The following is a 22737-nucleotide window of genomic DNA, read 5'->3' on the forward strand; positions in this document are numbered from 1 at the left end:
CAACTGAAAGAGAAAGATCTAATTCATACAAGGGGAGCAAACTTAATCAGCTAAACTTAATCAAAGACAGCTAAAACATAGGAAGTAGAGGATGTCATCGAAGTGCAAAGAAAAGTTATCCTGCCACTTGAATACATAGGTTCTTGTACTCTCCCCGAGGTGTGGTCCTCCACCACCCAAGGGGTACCTGGGGCCCAAGACTCATGTAGGAAGGGTCTCCTACCCAAAGCTGTGAGCAATGCTAAAATCAAGGGAAAGGAAAGAAAATGAAACAAAATGGGTGGTTAGCTGGCCCAGCGAGGCAGGGAATGAGTTACTATTATGAAGAACTGAAGGACAGAGCCTGGGAATCAGTTACTATTATGAAGAACTGAAGGACAGAGCCTGGGAAACAAAATGGGTGGTTAGCTGGCCCAGCGAGGCAGGGAATGAGTTACTATTATGAAGAACTGAAGGACAGAGCCTGGGAATCTGCCAGGCCAGATGCATGAGCTGGGCTGGTGCCTGGGCTACTTTTCACTGTCATCTTGCAGCTCAGTGTCTGGGAAGACCCTTTTAAGAAGGCATGAAGCAAACACAAACGACCACGACTCACAAATATGAGCTATTTCACTGATGCGTGTACAATTGCTTTGCCCCGTTTCAGTATCACCAGCCGCTTCAAAAATGTCTGTTAAGAGACTTTCCATCTGATGTAAATCATGGAGAACAAGGCCAGTAACTAACAGGTGACCAACCCATGAATGGGTGAAATGCCTTTGCAGAGTGTGACAGCCCACCGTCCATCCCTGTCAGTCAAATTCCAACTGTCCCACGAAACAGTGACCTGGACTCCTCCTTTTCTCCACATAGAAAAAGAAATTATTCCATCAAAATATAGATAATTAAAAGATTCAATGTACTATCAAGCCTTTCATGGAAGCACTGAGACTAAAATATTCAACAACACAGTACAGAGTAGGTAAGAGTGGAAATGGAGAAAACCAAACCAGCACTGATCACACCTCAATGTGCACACAAATCATGTGGGAACCCTATCGGAAAGGCGCATTCTGTTTCAGGAGGGTGGGAGGAGGGACTGAGATGCTGCATTTCTAACAAGCTCCCAGTGCTCCCAGCCCAAGGATAACAAAGAATGACCCGGGTGCACACATATGTACTGACAGCATGACCACGGCCTGGTGTGCACATCTGTGTGTGTGTGCCCGAGCGTGCGCCCGCTTATCTGCATCACTCCAGATGGGCGCTGCAAAGGAGCAGGGTCCTGACTCCAAGCATATCGCAGTGAGTAATGCAAACCCCTGCCCTGGATAGAACAGATTCGGCCAAATGGAAGAGAAAACGCATTTTAGTCTATTTGCCATACCACCCTGAACGCGCCGATCTCATCTGATCTCGGAGGCTAAGCAGGGTCAGACCCGGTTAGGACTTGGACAGGAGAAAACCCATTTTAAAGCTCCACGAGAGGGATTTATCTTCAGGGGAAATAAAATTAGACACACGACATGACTGAATCACTGACAGGTGAGATTCTGCATCATGGACTTTATTACATTGGGAATATAACACAGGAAGTACACAGAGCTCCTTAGGACAAGCACGCGGTGGTTTGGGGGGTTGGCTACATCAGCACTTCAGAGGTGCATGAATGTGGCACAATACTCCCTGGTTAGGCCCCTCTCTTCCTGCCTCTTAGCTTAGCTCACTGCTACCCACCCTCTTGCTTTCAGCTCACATATCATTTGCTGGGGAGAGGGAGTCATTGTCTGATGCATGTGTCTCCCTCTTCCCCTACACACACACACACCTCCTGGGTCTGACTCTCCTGTGACATGATCCAGTTATACACCAAAGTATTCCTTTATAGCACATACATATCATAGCATATTTATTGGTGAAATAAATATTTTGGATATTGGATTACTGTCTTTCTCATTCACAAGACTATAAGCCCCATGCAGACAGGAGCCATGTCTATTTCACTCACTGCTGTAATCCCAACACACAGCACTGCACCTAACACTTAACAGGGCACAAAAAAACCATTGATTAAAGAGCTGAAGGGAGAGAAAGAGGGAGGAAAGAGGCAGGATAACTTAACTGATGCCCACATGGGTAATTCCCTGTCATATGCACAGGAGTGCATGCATTTTTCTAGAAAAAGGACCTTAGCTTTCGTTAGATTCTCAACAAGGACTGTGGCCTCCCAGAAGTTCAGAATCACTGAGTTACCAGTATCACATCAATCAGAACATCTTAAGCAAGATGTGAAATAAAAATCAGTTTCTTTCTTTAGAAATTGCTTCTAAACAGTCTTTAAAGGCAAAAAGAAGAAAAAAGATGAAAAGGTTAGAAACACTTTATAGGTGCAGAGCACTAGAATCAAGCATTGCCATTCCATGATGAACTCGGCCTTTCGCAGTGGGACCTGGCATTAGTGGGTCTTAGCACTAGAATTAATACTGTGGGCCAGAAAAAAAATCTGAGTAGAAAAATGGCCACCATTTTGAAATTCATGTATTTCTATTTAAAAGACCAATAGGATGAAATTGGTTTATTTAAAATTCAGCCAACATAAACTAGAGCACAATGCTTCCAAAGCCTGAGCAGATAATTTTGCTTAAAAGAAAAGAAAATATTTTAAAAGAAGAAAACACCCTTTGAAATGAAAATAAATTGTAGCACATGCACCATTTGTAAAACCCAAGTGTTTTTAGCTCAGTTTAGAAAATGGAGAAAATTTAGGGTGGAGGACAGGGGACGAGAAGGCACTATTATCAGATTATGATGGTAATGGTCAAAAGCATAAGCTCTGGGTCAAATATATTTGGTTTCAGGTCCTGACTGCCTCTATTTTGCCTGGTGACCTTGGGTGGTATGTTTGACTCCTCCATGCTCCCACTCCTCATCCACGCAAATGGAACACTACATGCAAGCAAAGCCCTCAGAGGCTGCCTGGCCCATAGTGAGCACTCCAACACGTAAGCTCTTACTCCTCCAGTTATTATAGCATTGTCCATTATATTAATGTCGTAATATATTATCAGACATCCCCCCCCCGAGTTTCTGGCCCATAATGCCTGTCAATCAATGTCAGCTAACACGGTTGCTGGTACCTCCTATTACCAAAAGCCCATGGATTCATTATCTGTAGTAATACAGCCCTCTGTTTTCAGTCAGCTTCTGAATCTGAAGCTTTTTATCCCCTCAAGTAAATACCAACTTCAGCTTTTCTGCAGCCCTTATTTGCTATTCAGGCCAATAAATCCTAACAGTGGCCACAAAACTATGGGTCAGTATCTGTTTAATATCTTTCCTTCCCGGCTTTGATCACAAAGACAAAATGAAGACTCCAATTTCCTGGCTTTCTTTTCATATGGAAAAGCTTTCAGGGGCTCTGAAAGGTCTTCTGGCCCATATTATTTGAGCAGCTCAAATGCATCCTACCTTCAAGCTCACACATGGGCCATTTGCTTGTGATGCAATGAACAAACCAGCTTGTCTTCTCTCTCTTTTAAAACTCCAAACACTAGGTAAAGCAGTAAAGATCATAGGGAACTGCTCTTTCATGTTAAAAGAATTATTAATTCCAGTATCGCCACCAGATTTCCCCATTTCCTTGCAAAGCATTTATTTCTCTACTCTCTGTGCCCATTGACCGGGCTCTTTAAAAGTCTAACGCCAGTAGAAAGGAAACAGATTTTTACAGATACATCCTGTCGGCCGTTCTGGGCACACAGTCCTGGCCCCTGTCTCCGGGTCTGTCTGAGGACATTGGGGAAGAGAGGATTTGGGCAGCCCTGCCTCTGCACAGGAATCCTGGGCTCTGATCCTGACCAGCAACAAAGCTGTGTTGTATTCAGCTCTCCCTCCGCCCTCACTGGCTGGGCCCTGGGTCCTCTAAAAGTACCCGGGGTGGTTCCCTGCACTGGGCTCTCAGTGAAAAGCATCTCAGTGACCAGGAGAACTCTGACTCTGGATTCTAATTCTGACTCACAAATAACCTAGCAGAGCAAATCCAGCACTTCTGCTTGGCCTGGCCTTATGAATAAGGAGGCAGTAAGGCCAGTTCCCTTTCACTCACCAAAAAAGACATAAAAAAATTTACTTTGGTGTTTGTACTTTGAACTACACACCAAGGAAATGCCACTGAACTCCCATTACCACTTTGGTTTAAGTGGGCATACACTTAGCTCCTAACCCCTAAGCCACGGACCCACTCTGTATTCTCATCTCTAACGTTTAGAGATAGACTGTACAGGATAAACACACACACACACACACACACACACATCATAATAAAAAAATAAATGGTCCCTGACCCCCAGCATCACCTGGGAACTTGTTACAAATGTACATTCTGAGGCCCTGCCCCAGGCCCACTAAATGATTCTAAAATCTGCTAAAGTTTGAGAGTCATGACTTAATGCATACAATATATAATAGATGTATAAAAACTAATAAATAATTGAATGATGAATAAGCGAAAAGCTTCAGCTTTACTGAAACACTGCTCAGAATAACCTGCTCCAGTTAATGGCTGAAAGACACTACGATGAGTCCCTTCCATTGTCTGATGGATGGTGGGGCATAAACTGTAATGATCCCGCTGAGGCCTCTGCCTCCTGACTCATGGTCCACACCCCTCATTGTTTATGACACCGCACCATGGAATATCCCTCTCCTAGCCACCTGTGCCAGGCTCTTGCTGGCCTCCACAGCTTTGAACATGCAGGCTCCTTTGGCTGGAACCCCTTACTCCTCTTTTTGTGCAGCTAAACCCTACATATGTTTTTTGTTTCAGTCTAGGAAGTCAGCTCCTCCAGGAAGCCACCCCCTGGCAGATTCCGACAGCATCCTGTACATCTTCTTTCAAAAATGCATCCCTCCCTATCTACAGTCCTGTTTACTTGTCTTGCTCACTCACTAGCCTGCTCCACAAGCTCTGTGAATCATTTATCTTGTTCACTGCCCTATCTCCAGCACCTTGAACAGCGCCCAGTGAATTATTTAATCCATCAACAGTGACTATAAAATCATCCGTTTTTTTACAATAGATAATATATATCTATTTTAATTTATTGTTTATTGATTTCATTGACTCCTAGACATGAATAATTGACCATAAGCCTAGAAAAGAGGACTGTGGATACATAAAAAAATTCATCATTTCCTTCCTTAACTAAACTGCCCCTTGGTCTTTTTTTTTTTTCCACCAATATACACACTTCTGAATTTATTTATATACACATTGCCCCCTCTGAAAGCCTGTGTGTGAAAGCCTACAACTCCTTTTACTTGCCAGGCCAGAAGAAAAATAAGATTGAATATTAGATTCCATGTAAATAGAGAACAGTATGTAGGAGGATCCATGAATGCAAAAGTTACCTCTCACTGTGTATTTGCACACTCTCCATTGATTTTAATTTTTGCCAACTTGATTAGGAAATGGCCAAAGAATCCTAGAGAGCATCAGACCCAGTACAGCCCTGCACTCTGGACTGAAGCCCTGTTGCTGCTCCCAGAACATACGAGGGCCACCATGACACCTTTGAGAAGCCCATGATGCGACCAGGACACCAGCTAATTTTACAAGATTCTGCACCTGTCCTTGTGGTTTCACTGAGCCACATGGCTGTCCTTATGACACATCAAAGTTCCCACCCATCTGTATGTGGCCTGATGGAAGCCTGAGAACACCTGTCTCCAGGCTCTCTTGATTCTGAGTTCTGGCACCCAACTGCATATCCTGATTTTCCAAAGGACAACCTGAAACAACAGGGCTCAGACCTGCCCTCATGAAGGCCACTGTATCTTACTGGTGATGCGGCCAGCAAAAGTAGAATCCTTGTCATTCCATCTGGGCTTTACAACAGAAACCTCATCCAGCCTCATGAGCAACCTGTTGCTCTATTTCATAATGAAAAACACTGCAAGTTCAGAGGTGCTAGACCCCTTGCCCATGACCGCTGTCACTTATTTCCCAACTAGTTCCAGAAAGGACTTAAATCCACTTACAAAACTCCACACAGAATGAAATAAAATGAAACAGTAAATGAGGAATACCAGGAAGATAAAAATGAAACCAGGATTGTGATTAGTTTAAAAAATAAAATCCTCGCCCTGAAGTTCTGTACACTTGATGGAAATGGGTCACAAACTTGCTCTGAGCTGTCTGGTAACCACTGGCCAAGAAAGTACTTTTCTCATAGGAGAAAGCCTTGGGTCTTTTTTCAGAACCTTTAAATATTTAGTTCACAAACAGTATTAATCAACATTATTTTTTACATCAAAACAAAAAAAGAAATGAAGAGAAGGAAATAGGTCAAGGAGAAGCTACAAGAAGACATGCGCTACTAAGAAGATCTAAATTTCAAACAGAGCTTAGGAGCCCCACCCCCACCCTAGGTCTCCTTGGAACGACACTCCTAAGTGCAACTAATACCCCAGTAATAACTTTGAATCACCATGTGAAGGTTAAATTATGCTCAGATACTATTAAAGAAGGCAAAGAAGTTTGGCATGAAGAAAGTCAGAATTTGGCATACATTTTTTTCTTCTACACTCTGTAGTCTTCTAAGAAGAACAAAACAAGACACATGAACTCCTTCTATTCTCAATCTCTACCCTCACTGGGGATGAGCCCAATTTTTTTTAAGGTTCACATCTAAGTACTCATCTAAGAGAATCCATTGTCCCTTCTTCACCTCCTCTTCTGGGTCAGTACTGTCAGTTGAAATGATTTGTGAAGAGCACACTGTGAAAACGTTAATGAATTCCCAATCAGCTTTTGGTTTTGTATGCTTTGTTTTGTTTTAAGAAAAAGCATCCATTTCCATGCAAGATATGAAGAAGTTTTTCCAGATGGGTCTAAAAATGACCATGGAAAGTAAAACTGAAATACTTTTTCAGGTTCTGGAACCAGGTTGAATAGATTATGCTGAAGGCAAACTACACACAAAACAGGTTTCTAGTTCAGAGCAATGAAATAATATTAATAATAAAATGGCCATTATGCCAGGCCTGGAGTAAATATCCACATGGAGTGCCTCCTGCAAGTCCCATAACAAACCCTCACAGCAATCTGGCAGGTCCTCTTACCACCCCCTTCTACACACTGGGCAGCCAGGCCCTCAGCAGATGAGTCAACCTGCTCAACAGCACACAACTTGGAAGTAGAGGAGTTCAGAAATTGATGCAGGTTCCAAAGTCTGCTTGACAACTATGCCACACTCATTTTGTACCACTCTATCCATCACTTATTAAAAAATCTTTCTGGGATGCCTGGTTGGCTCAGTCAGTTAAGCGTCTGCCTTCAGCTCAGGTCATGATCCCAGGGTTCTGGGATCGAGTCCTGCATTGGGCTCCTTGCTCAGTGGGGAGCCTGCTTCTCCCTCTGCCTCTGCCCCATCCCCCTGCTTGTGCTCTCTCTCTCTCTGTCAAATAAATAAATAAATCTTTTTAAAAATATGTCTTTGTTTATTCTTTTTTTCCCTATTTAGCCATCCAACATATATTTTTTGAATACAAGAAAACATTGATATTCCATGTAACTTCTTAGGTGCTGGGTATAAAATAATGACCAAAACATATGAGCTTCCAGAAGCCTACAGTTTAGTAGTGATAAGGTTTTTTAAAAAGACATGTATAATACATGTGTCAAATCTACAAAGATAAGGGGAGTGCAGAGTGCTACAGGACCATGGAGTAGGGACAGGGAGCCCAGAATTGGTGGAGTCACATCAAACTATTTAAAATGGGAAAGTTTGAAATGGTTAAAAAAAAAAAGAGTGCTCATATTATATTTTCTGTCAGTATTTAAGAAACAGTAAATCCAAAGATAAGTCAAGATTGATTTCTACATATAGTAGTTGTCTATTGCTGTGCAACAAGTTAGGTGGCTTACACAACAAATTAAGTAGCTTAAAACAACACACATTTCCTATCTCAGTTTCTCTAGATCAGAAGTCCAGGCAAGGACTCTGCTCAGGGTCTCACAAGGATGCGATCAAGGTGTTGGCTGGGGCTGCTGCCTCATCTGGGCCTCAAATGGGCAAGGATGTGTTTCCAAGCTCATGTGGTTGTTGGCAGCATACCCATCACTTTTTTTCTTCCCCTGACAAGTGTGTGGTTTTTTTTAATTACTTAATTTATTTTTAATTGAAGTATAGTTGACATACAATATTATATCAGTTTCAGGCTACAGCCTAGTGAATCGACATTTATAGACATTATAAAATGTTCACCACAATAGGTCTAATTACCATCTGTCACCATACAAAGCTACTACAGGGCGCCTGGGTAGTTCAGTTGGTTAAGCGACTGCCTTTGGCTCAGGTCATGATCCTGGAGTCCCAGGATCGAGTCCCGCATCGGACTCCCTGCTCAGCAGGGAGTCTGCTTCTCCCTCTGACCCTCCCCCCTCTCGTGCTCTCTCTCTCATTCTCTCTCTCAAATGAATAAATAAAAATCTTTTAAAAAAAATAAAAAAAATAAAAACAAAGCTACTACAATATTATGGATTATATTTACTTATGCTGTACTTTTCATCCCCATGACTTATTTATTCTACTTCTGGATATTTACCTGAAGATAATAAAAACGCTAATCCAAAAAGCTATATGAAGCATTATTTACAAGAGCCAAGATATGAAAGCAACCTAAGTAACCATTGAAAGATGAATGGATAAGGAAGATGCAATGGAATATCACTCAGCCATAAAAAAGAATGAGATCTTGCCATTTGTGACAACATGGTTGGACCTAGAAGGCATTATGCAAAGCAAAATAAGTCAGATAGAGAAAGACAAATACCGTATGGTTTCACTTATATGTGGAATCTAAAAATCAAAACCAACCAACCAACCAACAAAATGAAACAGAAACAGACTTACAAATACAGAGAACAAACTGGTGGTTGCCAGAGGGGAGGGGCTTGGGGGAAAGGTGGACTAGGGGAAGGGATTAAGAGATACAAACTCCCATCACTTTCTAGAAGTGTGAGTCATGGCAGCCTCCTTTCTGGTCTTCAAACTGGCCACATCCTTCCCAGCATCGGGGTCTGTGCCCTTCCCCCTGCCCTGGCTGGGCCTCCTCACCAGTCCTTCCCACCTGCCGTGGACTCCACTCAAAGGAGAGCTTCTCCTGCAGCTTTTCCCTGTGCACCTAATTCAACATTGGCCTCCCCCAGCCCGCCCTATCTCCTCCATAACTCTTCTCACGGTTGGCGGTGACCTTGTTTCTTACTTATTGTTGTCTGCCCACACTAGACTCTGGGTCCTCTGAAGGAAAAGCTTTTGTCTCTCTTGTTCAGTCCCAAATCGCCAACCTACAACAGTACCTGGCACGCAGCTGGTGCTCAGTTGAACGTTGTAAAAGGAAAAAATTAAATAATTAATGAAATCTTCTTCCAAATATCATGGCAGAGCAGCATACTTAAAAAGCTGAACGGACAGCGAGAGACTCTGAGAGCAGCCATGGACCAGGTGTCCCGTCAGGCTGGCTGCTCAGGCTCCACGGGCGGCCCCGAAGGAGCCCCCTCATCTCTCATCTCTCAGTGCCCCAGTTAGCTCAACAGGGAAATAGAGAAAGCACTACCCACGCCAGACTTGCTCTCGTGGATGGAAAAGGCCTTATGCTCATCAATAATGAAAATATAAGGAAGCTACACCAGACTGCCTCCTGCTTACTGAGAAGTAATCAAGACATCCCCTAAGCAACTGAGAGAGGTACTACAGAATAATCAGTGTGTTACCTGTGACAATGACACTCATTGAAATGTGTTCAAAAGCCTCGTCTAATTGCATCCCAGGATGTAATTTTCTGAGGAGAAACACTGCAGGATTCTAGGAAGTTATGCTGAAAATAAACTCAAAGCTAAAATTGAAATCAAACTGAAATTAAGATTTAACCTTGAGCCAGACAGACTGTATAGTGAAGAATTCGCCTTGCCCAAAAGTCTGGCCCTGGACTTTGGCTCCCAGGGAGGGTGGTCTCTAGGCCCCTGGAATGTCCTGCCTGTTAGGAGTATTGTTTTTTGCCTGGGGGCTTTGGACACCAGACACTAACAGTGTGATTATGATGGGGGCTTTGGGCCACATCACCACAGGCCCAACTTCCAGAGGAACCAGACACTAGAGGCACCAACATGACCTCTGGGAGGAGCTGCAGACCAGAAGTCAGCCATGTGGGTCGCAGGTGGTAGGCCCAGTAAAATCCTTGGACATCAAAGGCTCAGGTGAACCTCCCTGATTAGAAACACCCGGTGAATAGTGAATGTGGCCAAGAGGCGTTAACGCCAGTCCAGGACTCCATAGGAGGTGACAGAAGAGCCTCAAGCTTGGACCTCTCCTGGACTCTGCCCTGTGTCTCTTCCGATCTTAATATATGACCTTTCCCTATAATAAACTATAACCGTGAGTATAACAGCGTTTGTGAGTTCTGTTAGTCCTTCTAGCAAATTATTGACCCTGAAGGTGATTTGGAGAATACCCCCCAACTGGTGGGGTCAAAAGTGAGGGTTGTCTTTTATGGATTGTGCTCCCTCCACCTTTGTAGTTGGCTAGCCGTACCATCGGCCCAAACTCTTCCGGTAACCTACCTGCTAAGATAGGTACAGTTTTTCTTTATTTCTTCTTTAAAGGATACTCTTTCTCTTTTTGATATGAAAATTTAAACATGAGATGACTTTAGACTTGGATACAATGATGTCCCAGGCAACCCTGGACCTTTCCAAGTGTATTCATATGTATTTTTTTCCGCATTAGCCCCAAGAAAATTGGACTAGCCAGAAAGGGCCCTTCTGAACTGAAATCGAGGCACTTAGAAGGCCGTTGAGGGGTGCCAGGGCATAGGGTCAGTTGGCCATGGCAAGATCACCCATCAAGGTCAGTTGTTGTGCCTCTAAAAGAGGAGGCTAATTTGAAGTCCTAAGACCAACTGAGAGAGACCAACATAGAAACATCTGTGGATCAAAACATATGTGAGAAGATGGCAAAGCCAAATCCTATCTGAGAGATAAAAGAGGAACTGGGAGGAGGTCCAAGTGGCTTCCTTTTTTTTTTAAGATTTTATTTTATTTTATTTTATTCATTAGAGAGAGACAGAGAGAGCGAGAGAGAGCACGAGCCAGGAGGAAAGGGAGAAGTAGGCTCCCCTATAAGAAGGGAGCCCAGGACCCTGGGATCACGCCCTGAGGCAGACGCTTAACTGACTGAGCCACCCCGGGGCCCCTCCAAGTGGCTTTCAAGTGAATTGTGAGTAGGCAGAGGTAGTGCTGAGCTCCAGAGGCAGTCACAGCAATAGGCTCACACAGTAAGAAGTGCTGACAGTTCTTGGAGCATGGAAGGTGGACCAGAGGCTCTGCCCGCCCTGACCAGTCTATTCCCTGATAGGACAGAGATGCAGGCACACTCTGACTGTAAGTGTGTAACTGAGTGTGGGGATAAAGACCTAAAATGGACTTGGAATTAAGGGTAGCAGAAGTCACATATCAGAGAGGATAAAAATGGGAGAGAGGCTAGCAAGGGAGCTGAGACACATTTCCTTCCAGGGGCGACTTCCAGGGGTGATGCTGGGTGAAATACAAAAGAGTAGAAAAGATACCCCTCAATCCCCAGGGAACCTAAAACCCAATGCTGGAGAGCCAACGGCAGTGCAACATAGCCTACGTTAAATAGTGACAAACACAATCAGCATGTCTAAGAAACTAAAGAAAGAACATTTATGGTGGCTTGGGACAAGACTTTAGCTGTACCTTCTGCTTAAATCAATGTAGAAAATGGGGGCATCCCAGGAAGGGAATGACATGGACCCAGAGGCAGGAATGTACATTGTATATTTAGATACAGTAAAAGGAGTAGCCTAGGGCAGAAGTGAGAGAGAGAGCAAGAGAGCACACTAATGAGTAGGGAATCTCAATAGATGCAGAAAAAGCATTTGACAAAGTACAGCATCCTTTCTTGATCAAAACTCTTCAGAGGGTAGGGTATATTACCTCAATATCATAAAAGCCATCTATGAAAAACCCACAGCGAATATCATTCTCAATGCGGAAAAAACTGAGAGCTTTCCCCTAAGGCCAGAAACGCGGCAGGGATGTCCACTATCACCACTGCTATTCAACATAGTATTAGAAGTCCTAGCCACAGCAATCAGACAACAAAAAGAAATCAAAGGCATCCAAATCAGCAAAGAAGAAGTCAAACTCTCACTCTTTGCAGATGATATGATACTTTATGTGGAAAACCCAAAAGACTCCACCCCAAAACTGCTAGAACTCATACAGGAATTCAGTCAAGTGGCAGGATATAAAATCAATGCACAGAAATCAGTGGCATTCCTATACACCAACAACAAGACAGAAGAAAGAGAAATTAAGGAGTCGATCCCATTTACAACCGCACCCAAAACCATAAGATACCTAGGAATAAATCTAAGCAAAGAGACAAAGGATCTGTACTCAGAAAACTATAAAATACTCATGAAAGAAATTGAGGAAGACACCTAGTAACATTTTAAACTTTAAGGGTGGACTTGTAAGGCCTGAAGTCTGATAGGTGGTACAACTGAGGTGTCTACTGCCACCTGCTGTCAGCATACCTTATTGACAGATTCAGAGTGACTACTCATCCTAAAAGCTTAGTGTGCCAAAAGAAAAATAAAAAGAAACGCCTATAATGTCACACTTTAAAATGAATATCTCATTTGATTTAGGATCCTAGTTCTAACGGTAATTTGAGACAAGTTATTAAAAAATGTAAACAGAAATGTTCCCAGCATGTTCTCTGAAGCAAGGGAAAATTGAGTTGATTTTAATTATAGAATCGCAGTTAGTTTTATATGACTTTCTCACACACAGACACACGAAGTCTGTACTCCTTGCCTGATCTCTTCTCTTGTTTTATAATAAATGATTAGTTTCCTTCCCAGGAAAACACAAAGTGGGTCATCCACAAAGTCTGTGATCTTCTCCTGGAAGGAAGCCACTGTCAGTCCCGGGACGCCAGTATATCCAACACCACTGTGCTATGGAAGTTCCAGTGTTCTCCTGCGCTCCTCCCGCCTCCTACCTCCCAGTACCTCCGCAGGAAGGACACATCTGTGAATCCTCTGGCGTGACTTCAATTCCTTACAGCTGTACAAACCACTGCATGGAAAGAAAAGAACATTTCCTAGACTGGGAATCCCCAGACACTTTCCCAAATCGAACAAGTGAACAGAGTTTTTGCTCTGGTGAATTATATCCCATTAAGGAGAGCAGAGACAGGAAAACAGTCCTGAGACCATTGTGGTCTATAAATGCCTGGGCTTTACTGCAGTTCACAGCCATTTTTCCTGACTTCTCTGAAATGTGGGCCGCCCCGACTTCAGAGCCCTGCTGTACTGGCAAGTTAGGCCTTCTTGTAACTATTTTATCTGGGATTTGGGTCTGCATTCGGGAGAAAGCCCATTGCCGATGTTTCACACACAGCGATGTGGTCTTCTCTTTCCTGGGTTTGACCCACACAGCCCAGCCCACCTCCAGCTTCTCCCTGCCCAAGGCTGCCCGAAGCTTCCATCAGTGTGGCCCAAGACAGCAAGTGGGGAGCAGATTTGATGCTGGTTGCCGAGGATCTCGAGGGAGCCTTTGGCTGGGGGGGGGGGGCGGGGGGGGCGTCTGCCTATTCCTCCTGGATGTCTCAGCTGGCATCCGGAACATGAATAGAGAAGGCAACATGAGGCCGGGAAAGTAAGGTGAACATGAGAAAGGAGAAGAGAGGCATGAACATACTCGACAGATTCCCCTCGGAGGAGCCCGTGCATGAATCCAAATAGAATTCAAAGGACTTCACATCAATTTTTACACAGTACACTACCTCCCTAGCTACTAGAAATTTCTCTGTAACATACCAGTGAAGGAGAATGCAAAAAATTATTGAAGGAAATTATCTAATTTAAGGACAAGTCATTTAGCAACTCCAGGACTTTAGATGCATTATCAATGCAGCCAGCTAAAATTTTTATGTGATTTGTAATTAAATTATCTTGCACCTAAACATATTCAATTACTGAATTAAACCAAATTATGCTGATCACAAAGATTAAATCAATATTCAATTAACTATTACATTTTTATGCCAAATGAGGCCATGTTGGGTAGAACTGATTTGTGAAGAAAATTAGCAAAACCGAAAAAGTTTCCCAAAAGAGAAAACAAAAATCTTGGCTAATTTCTCATTCATTTACCAAGTTTTTCAAGTTTTTAGACAATAGACAGTTTACTATTTAAAATGTTGAACTAGATAAAAGACCAAAATAAGAGTTTTAAATCCTAGACATCTCAAGAGTAAACTCTACAGAGAAATTAGAATTATGACTTTCACCTTGTAAGAATAGTAATCTCCTATTTATAACAGAATTTGCCCTGTGGAATTTATCACATGATTAAGAAAACCCAAAAAAGGTAACATTTCCTCAGAGAAGTATCTTCTTTGTTCTCTCCCTTCTCCCTATCATAAATACAGTGGTGCTGGGAAGGCTGCATTTGTATGCTATGGTGACCTTATTCTTTGTCCTTACAGGAAATACTCATATTTCTTTGGAAGGTGAAGGGAAAATGCAAGGAATCAAGTTCATACACAATTTATGTATATGACTTTTCATATCAAGGCAAATCCTTGATTCATAAATAAGATCACAGCTACAGTCATGTCTATGTTTTCAGATTCATCTTAGAAATTTCGCCAATGACATCAACTATACAGGCAAAAATTTACATGGGTGAAATATATGATTACCACTTTCTTCTTTATTCACTTTAACATTATTTGTCATGAACATGTATTACTCTTGTAAGACAAAAAACACGTTTTTAAAAGGGATCGCAATGGACTCTTGTCTTCTACTAACTCGCTCAGTGTCACCAATGAGAAACAGTTCATTTTTAAATTGTTCCACGGATTTATCAGTGAGAATCTATCTAATCCATTCTCCATGATAAGAGCAGGAGAAGATATGGCCCATCAGAAAGAGCAGTGGCAGAGCTGGGGACAAGATTCTCCGGGGGAAGGAAGGGACACAGGACAAGAGCCACTATGCCAGCACGAGCCGTCTGCCAAGTACAACATGGCACTGCCCGTTGATCTTGGAGGAGCTAGCCCACCAGGAGTTACTGTCATACCCATTCTACAGGTGAAGAATCTGAAGCTCAGCCAGCCACCAGGGCCACACAGCTAGAGAGCGGCAGAGTAGAGATGAGGTCCAACTTGGTATCATCCAACACATTCTCTGTCCACTGCTTCCTAAAGCCTCTCTAAGGTTTGGTCCTCATGGGAGATCCCCTGGAAACAAAACTGCCTTTCCATGTGGACCTTGTTCATTTTCTTTTTCCTGCCACACGGATGCTTGAAAGAAAGGAAGAAACCCCGGATCTGCCCAGCATTGGCCCCCCTCACTTGAAAATGCACGAAGACACACTCTTGGTTGGGGCATGAGATCATCAGTGGGATGTGTGACAGGCAGGATCACCCAGCTCCGTTCTCTTGAGCTCCCCGGCCTCCGCTGGGAAGGAGTGGCTGGCCACGGGAGGGTGCTCTGCCACCACCCCATGCGCAGCGGAACATGAGCTCACCTCCCACCACATCCTGTGCTCCAGTCCTCATGGCAAAGGTCCCGGGAGCATTCTCATAAACTCCCCAGACTCTGCACATCAAGCCCCTAACACAAACAAGCACCCCCACTGCGCTGCTGTGGAGGCTACAGCAACTTCCAAGGGCAGAAGGGGGGCATCTGCCTGGCCACCTCACAATTCCGCTTCTCTCTGTTCTTGTCTGTGTCATTTCTCATGACTTCTGCCAAGGTGCTCATCAGATTGCTGTTTGCAGTCCAGGGATCATAATAGGAAATAAATCACCACAGGGAAAAGAAACAGAAATTTGCAAAAAGGGACTAATCTCTGCAGGCCTGCTCTCCAATTTCTGTTTTCAACACACTCCTCTGAAATGGGACAAAAATCAAAGGTGTAGGCTGTTGGGGCCCTGGGAGAAGCACAGCCTTTCCTTTCTATGTTAGACAGAGAAGGGTCTAATCCAAACCTGCAAATGGGGCAGAGGAGCTTCCAAACGAGTCTTTATACTTGTTCATCATTTAATTTAATTGATAGAAGAAACCACAGCAGCCATCAATTAATTACAGAGCACTTGCTATGCACATGCACTGACGTTCATAATCTCACTAAATCTGAATTACAACTCTCTAAGGTGGGTTCTTTTATTGTCCCCACTCCACAGATTAGCAAACTAAGGTTTAGTGACCTTAAATAATTGTTCAGGGTTGTAAAGCTGGGCTGGATTTTTAGCCCCAGAAGACCACAAGGCTCTTACTTGCTATGCTCTACTGCTTTCCCTCAGACCTTCAAGTGATGGGTATTCAGATTCCAAATGAAGCCTGGTTTGTTTGTCTAGCTGTTTAACTCACTCCAAAGTCTTACATTAAGATCTTTCAATTTCAATAGACAAGGGTGGGGTCAACCTAGGGGGTGGTACAGGAAGGAGGAAGAAGGGAACCCAGAGAATTCAAATTTATAACAGGAAAATGGCTTAAAAGAGCTAACCGTAGGAGTTGGAGCCAAATGGTTTGGCAGACGCAGCCATGTTCAGGGTGCGTGATGACAGGGACAGTCCTTTTTCCACTCCACTTTGAGCTGTCTTTATAGAACTTTATCTTTTATGTCCAAAGATCAAATAAAAAAAGATCACATTTAACAAGAACTAGGGGAAATAAACTGGTGGCAATTAAAGAGTAAAAATAACTTCTCTGTGGCTTCAGACCACAGGAGCTTTCTCATTTTAAGAGGCACAGGCAAATCACTTCAACAAGGCCTTTTGGGCTGCGTCGTCTCATGTTTCCTCCCACATCCATGGTGGTTAAAGTTATAGACAGTCATAGCTCTTGAACCTGTGGAATTGTGTAATAAATGGAAGTACAACCCGGCCAGACTCATCAACTCACAAGTGCAACCTTGCAGCATGGAAGAAAAGGTTATGGAACCCATATTCTCAATGAGAGACTTTCCTTCTTTAATCTTTGAGCCTTCTTTCTACTCCACCCTGACTTTGGATACAAAGTCTGAGAGTTGGCCAAGACCCAAGGAATTCTCATTTCACTGCCTTGTTTTCCACTTGCAGATTTGTTGGGGCTAGACAGTGAGGCAGACCTGAACTCTTCCTCAGGCCTCAAATAACCAGGCTCACTCAAACATCCAAAGGCAGCCAGAGTTATTTGAGATTCCCACCTCTGCTCTATACCACCACCATGTAGGCAGAATTTGGAAAACACTCCTCAACCTTAGAGTCAAGCCAACACCTAGAAAAATCACCAGCTTCCCAGTGAGCCTGCAGACACAAAAAAAACAGAATGACCTATAGGAGATAACTCTGAAATACTCCCCACAATTTCTTAATTTGGTACATAATGTGGGACTCAGTCAGGATAAGATCTGTCTCAACACAAGAAAGAAAAAGTGTTTACCATGTGCACTGGGGGCCCTTGTTTTATATGTCAAGAAATTTCATACACTCTGTTTCAAGGTTGAGTCAATCCTTGGTCTGTAACCAAAACCCATCCCCCAAAGCACTGTACCTACCGGTAGAAAGTGGCATAGTCCACAGTTGAGTGGCAGGTCTGAAACTCCCACGATTTGAGTTTCTGGCATTCTCGATGAGCTCGGAGCTTTACCTTCACCGTCCCTTGACACAGTTCAGGCACTGGTTTTCTCTGAGGTCTGTTGCAGAACTCATTGGACTCTACCCTCCAGGACTCAGCAAAGTCATCCACATCAAACTTGAAGTTTCCATCTCCACCAATTAAGTCATCACGCTTATGTCCATTGTAGTTGCCACAAAGACCACAGAGTTTGCCCTTGAGATGGGGGGCAGCCATTACTTCAACAAAACTGTCTCCATCCCAGGATATTTCCAAACCTAGAAGAAAAGGAGAGGAAAAGAGGATCAACCACTCTTAAATCCACCAGTAATTCCCAAGTACATGTATCCTTACATAGTACATATGACTAACCTCTAACAAGGAACACTAAGGGTCTATCCAAATTCTTGGTTACCATATTAAATGTTATATTACAGTACGTGAAACACTTTTGGGGGCTCAGAATTTTTAAACTGTATAAAGTTTGTCCTTATATGGTACCTTAAGTACCCTGGTTTGACTTGTAGAGGACCACTCATTGACCATGTTCCTCTTAGGTTTATAGTTTTGCCCTTTTCTATAGTAATTGTGTTGGTCCATCTTGTGCTTTCATTTACCCAATGATAAGTGAAATGTGGAAATGGAAAGATAACAAAGATGATAATTTTTAATGTAATTTTTTCTTTTTTTTTTTTAATTTTTATTTATTTGAGACAGAGAGAATGAGAGAGAGCGCGCACATGAGAGGGGGGAGGGTCAGAGGCAGAAGCAGGCTCCCTGCCGAGCAGAGAGCCCGATGCGGGACTCGATCCAGGGACTCCAGGATCATGACCTGAGCCGAAGGCAGTCGCTTAACCGACTGAGCCACCCAGGCGCCCCTGTAATTTTTTCTTTATCCAAAAATTCCCCCATGTAATTATACTAAATGTCAAATGAAAATATCTAAATTATTTGTTATAGTGAAACTATTAAAGTAATAAATATATAGTTTCTGAATAGATCCTCTTCAAAGGAAAACACTCATATGGAAATGTCTGAAATGAAAACGTTTGCCTCCTCATTGTTTTACAGACATCCCTGAGACAAGGATGGTTGTTTAATCAATGTTTCCTAGGGTAGAGTTGTTGTGGAACACTTCCAATCTTCACAGCCCTGAGCTTATCATAAACTTCAACATTTGAGGAGGTACTGGAGGCTACCAGGCCATGGAGAAAAGTTCCTCATGTGCTAGAAAGAATCAGCAGGACAGAATAAACTTGTTCACCAAGGAAATAATCTTTGCTCCAGAAGGTAGAGAACAGAGGCTCCTCTTGGTTTGCTGAACACTGACCATCTAATATGCTAGAGGTTTTGTCTATAAACATTCATGTTTTTTTCAGATATGTGGCCCAAGACTTCAAGATCCATCAGCCTATGACCCCACTGAATAGTGCCATTTTTATGTCACTTATAGACAGCTAGGTTATGCTGTCACACATCAAAGATCAGTCTGACTAGAAGGTCACATCAAAGATCAGTCTGACTGGTCAAGACTGATAGAAGGTCAAGAAGAAATGTTCTCATATAATCCTGATATTGTGTGTGAAGACGCTGTCCATTAGATAAAGCCTAATCAAGCTCAATCCAGAGCAAATGACACACTCTCCTGGTCAGAGCTTTTCTTTATGTCTCAAATGTGTGTTGGAAACTTTTCTTACTGTTTCCCTGATAATACCCTCACAGTGCCTGAGTTTCCCAGAGAATGGATGAAGTAGATACCAGTTTGGTGACACGAACACCAGGACAACATCTACAAGTTGGTATGCGTTTCTGCCCTGGTACTTCTCCTTATTCACTGTCACTGTTTCCTAAGAGTGACAACCCAAAGAAAAAGTCCCTTTTTTTTAGCAAAAAAAGAGAAAGTTTTCCCGTGTGTGTTTTTAAATCTTACCCTCTTGGGTTTCTAACAAAATCTAGTCTTTCATTTAGCCTGTTCTGAGCCTCTGGAAAGAGCAACATGACTTTCCTCCCAGAAGACCTTGCAAGATTAGGCTGGTGAGAAAATGTTCAGAAGATGCTCAGAAGTTGGGGGATGAGGCAGTGATGGGAAAGAAGAAAGGGGCGGCAAAGGAGGGAATGGATCTTGTCTGGATATAAAACTGGCATAAGACGAAATCAGAGTGATGTAAGATTAGGAAGAAATGCCCAGAAGTAGGATTCTAAAGCCAATACTCCTTAAGTCTGAACATGATCCAAGAGGAGAGAAGGCTAGCCAAATAGCATTACTGTGAGTAGGCCACACAACTTCCACAAGAAAGAGTTACAAATGCACTTTAGGGAGTTACTGATAGAATAAACCAGTGGTCTAAAACTGGGTTTCTCAAGAAATAAACAGGCCCATAAGGAAATCACTGTATGGTAAATGAAAGGAATGGAAGCATTCATAGTCCAAGGCAAATGGTAGAGAAGATTTCTTGGTTTGGAGAAGGAGCTGGATTCAGAAAAGAACTAGAGTTGGGTAAAGAAGCAAGGAAGAAGGTCATAAGAAAATCTCTCTTAGAGGGAGGTAAACCAAGAAACAGACTCTTAACTGTAGAGAACAAATTGATGGTTACCAGAAGGTAGGGGGTGGGGGGAAGGAGTTTAAATGGGTGGTGGGGATTAAGGAGGGCACCTGTGATGAGCCCTGAGTGTTGTAAGTGATGAATCACTAAATATTACAACAGAAACTAACAATACACTGTATGTCAACAACTGGAATTTAAATAAAAATTTGTAAAGAAAAAAAAAGTTTCTCTTAGGCGTATTTTGGTGAAGAGAGTAGAGCAATGGGGCAAGGTGATCAGAGAAAGGACACGCTGAGAATATTCACACACTGGACTGACTTCCTCGATGGATCTCTGTGAGACAATGGTGTCACCTCCAACAACCACAACTCTCCTATAAAGAGATTTATAGTTCTTCATACCCCACCATCTAACACGTTATCTGGCACTTAGTGTATACTCACTAAATGAATGAATTACCCTGTAAACTGATACACTGAATCTGGAAAGCCAAAGAAATTGTGAATTTCATGCTAGTTAAGACACTGAAATAACAATTTTGAAAAAAGACAAGCAAACTATAATATGATTTGTAAGACACTCTCTAAGGTATAGAAGAAACATGACCTCAGAAGCCTGTTGCCCAGCAAGAGAAACAAGGGAAGAGAATCAATTCCCTATAACATTCTAACTTTTAGAGCATACTTCCAAAGACTTTCCATGTTGCAAAATTTTCCAAACTGCAAATCTCTTTCCTAGACAGTAGGCAAATACTATTCTTCCAAATGCCACAGTGGTTTGAGAATTTATATCCAAAGGAGTTCCAACATCATTACTGACAATGATATAACAAATTTGAGACTTTGGGCAACTGAATTCATTGGAAATCAACTCACAGTGAACAAGCCAATCATTATGTTCTTTTCATGCAATGGACTGGTGATCCATGCAGGTTTGGAAAGATGCAGACCCACTGTTTTTAGTAAACTCTTCTCAAAACTCTTGACCTCTCAGTCATAAAACAAAACAAAACAAAACAAAGCATGGTCCCCACAGTAAGGGAATAATTTGTAATTCACTCTCTTTTCCTCCTCTTTTCTTTGTTATTAAGAGGATTTTCAATGGACCAATTCTAAGTTTCATACTGTATAGGGATGACTTACACAACCATAGATGCCTTTGTCTATCGCTGTATCATATACATCTGCGTTTGCATGATTGTCATTACCCTCTACGTAATTAAAATCCATGCAAAGTAAATTACAATAGTGACAGGCAAAATAATGAATAAGTTGTAATTGAAAAAACTGCTCTTCCAAAATATATTTTAAATAGGCATTTATGAGATGAAAACCTTGTGGTAGGGGTTGGGGCTAGTCCTTTCTACAGCTGGGATGAGTTTCCCCATTCCTCTGCATGGGAAATTAGGTAGAAGTAATTGGCAGAGTCAGGAGGCCAAAGCCAAGGCACACGTCCCATCTGGTGGTGTAAGCAGTAGCCACATTCTCTCTGCTGCCTGAAGCACCTTCCAATTATCCCTTTTCACCAGTGAATGTTTCACCAACTTGTTTTTTACCCTTCAATTGTGTAGCCAGGCTCCAGACCACTAGGGGTTTTTTTTGTTTTGTTTTGGCGGGGGAGGGAAGTTATTTCTCTTTTGTTGTTGTTTTTGTTTTGCTTTGTTTTGGTTTTTTGTTGTTGTTGCTGTCATTGTTGCCTTTGCTGTTGTCTACTCAAAGGACAGAGGAGGTACAAAATCTATATACATACCATAGTGATGCTTAAAAATTGATGGGTTTTCTGTTCAGATTTTATACCAAAGGAAAAAAGAATAAGAAAAAATATGTGTAGTCTCCAGGTTCATAAAGTATAGAACTCTACCAAAAGTAAAATAAAAAACCACACTCCCACGTGCTAATGCCTTCGGGTGGATCTGACGTAACTCTCTCAGGTAGAGTTGATGAAGTGAGCAGATGGCAGAAGGAAATATTTCTAAATTATTCACTAAGTGCCAAGAGTTGGGGTAGGAGTGTGATGGGGGTGAGCAGTGCTTTTTCGAGCTACTAAGCCTGCTCCGTGCCCTCTGTACCACCCCGGTTGTTATTAGGTAAGCAACTACAGCCTAATCCCACCACGCAGCATGGCCACCTGCACTCTTCTGCCAAATGATTCCGTCATGAAGTGCTGAGTTCATAAACCACAGGGGCAAAGAGTCATTCCTCCCCTTTTCCCATTCGCCAGCTGCAGGCTTGATTTAAGCTGTTATTTTGAAGAAAGGACGCTCTGATCATATGAGTTTATGAAATTAAAAAAATAATCTACGGGAGAAGAACACTCCAAGGATATATTGTGATATTTTAAATGGACAATCAATAAGTGATAAAAAGAAAACATCCCTCAGGGGTAGTACAAACTGAGATTGGTTTGGGGAGAAGACTTGTGTCTGGAAATGGAATTGTTCCGTTCCAAGGATAATCTCAATGCAAGTTTAGAGCCCAGAGGAATACAGTTCTTCCCTAGGAAGCAGAAA

The 22737-nt window shown here is 42.6% G+C and overlaps 1 protein-coding gene across 5 annotated transcripts in view; it reads right to left on the reverse strand.

The window, feature by feature from the left end:
• The window catches only part of BMPER (BMP binding endothelial regulator), a 249704-nt gene that overhangs the window by 60800 nt on the left and 166167 nt on the right, over positions 1-22737 (reverse strand). For all 5 annotated transcript variants that reach the window (XM_045864437.3, XM_045864436.3, XM_064575064.1 and 2 more), the window contains one exon: positions 17624-17960. In XM_045864437.3, coding sequence (XP_045720393.1) covers positions 17624-17960 — 337 coding nt within the window. The remainder of the gene's footprint in view (positions 1-17623; positions 17961-22737) is intronic.

The sequence above is a fragment of the Mirounga angustirostris genome, unplaced genomic scaffold (genome assembly GCF_029215605.1).
Source record: "Mirounga angustirostris isolate CCGP_5_RB_7025 unplaced genomic scaffold, mMirAng1.0.hap1 SCAF_12, whole genome shotgun sequence".
In the NCBI taxonomy this organism is placed as follows: Eukaryota; Metazoa; Chordata; class Mammalia; order Carnivora; family Phocidae; genus Mirounga; species Mirounga angustirostris.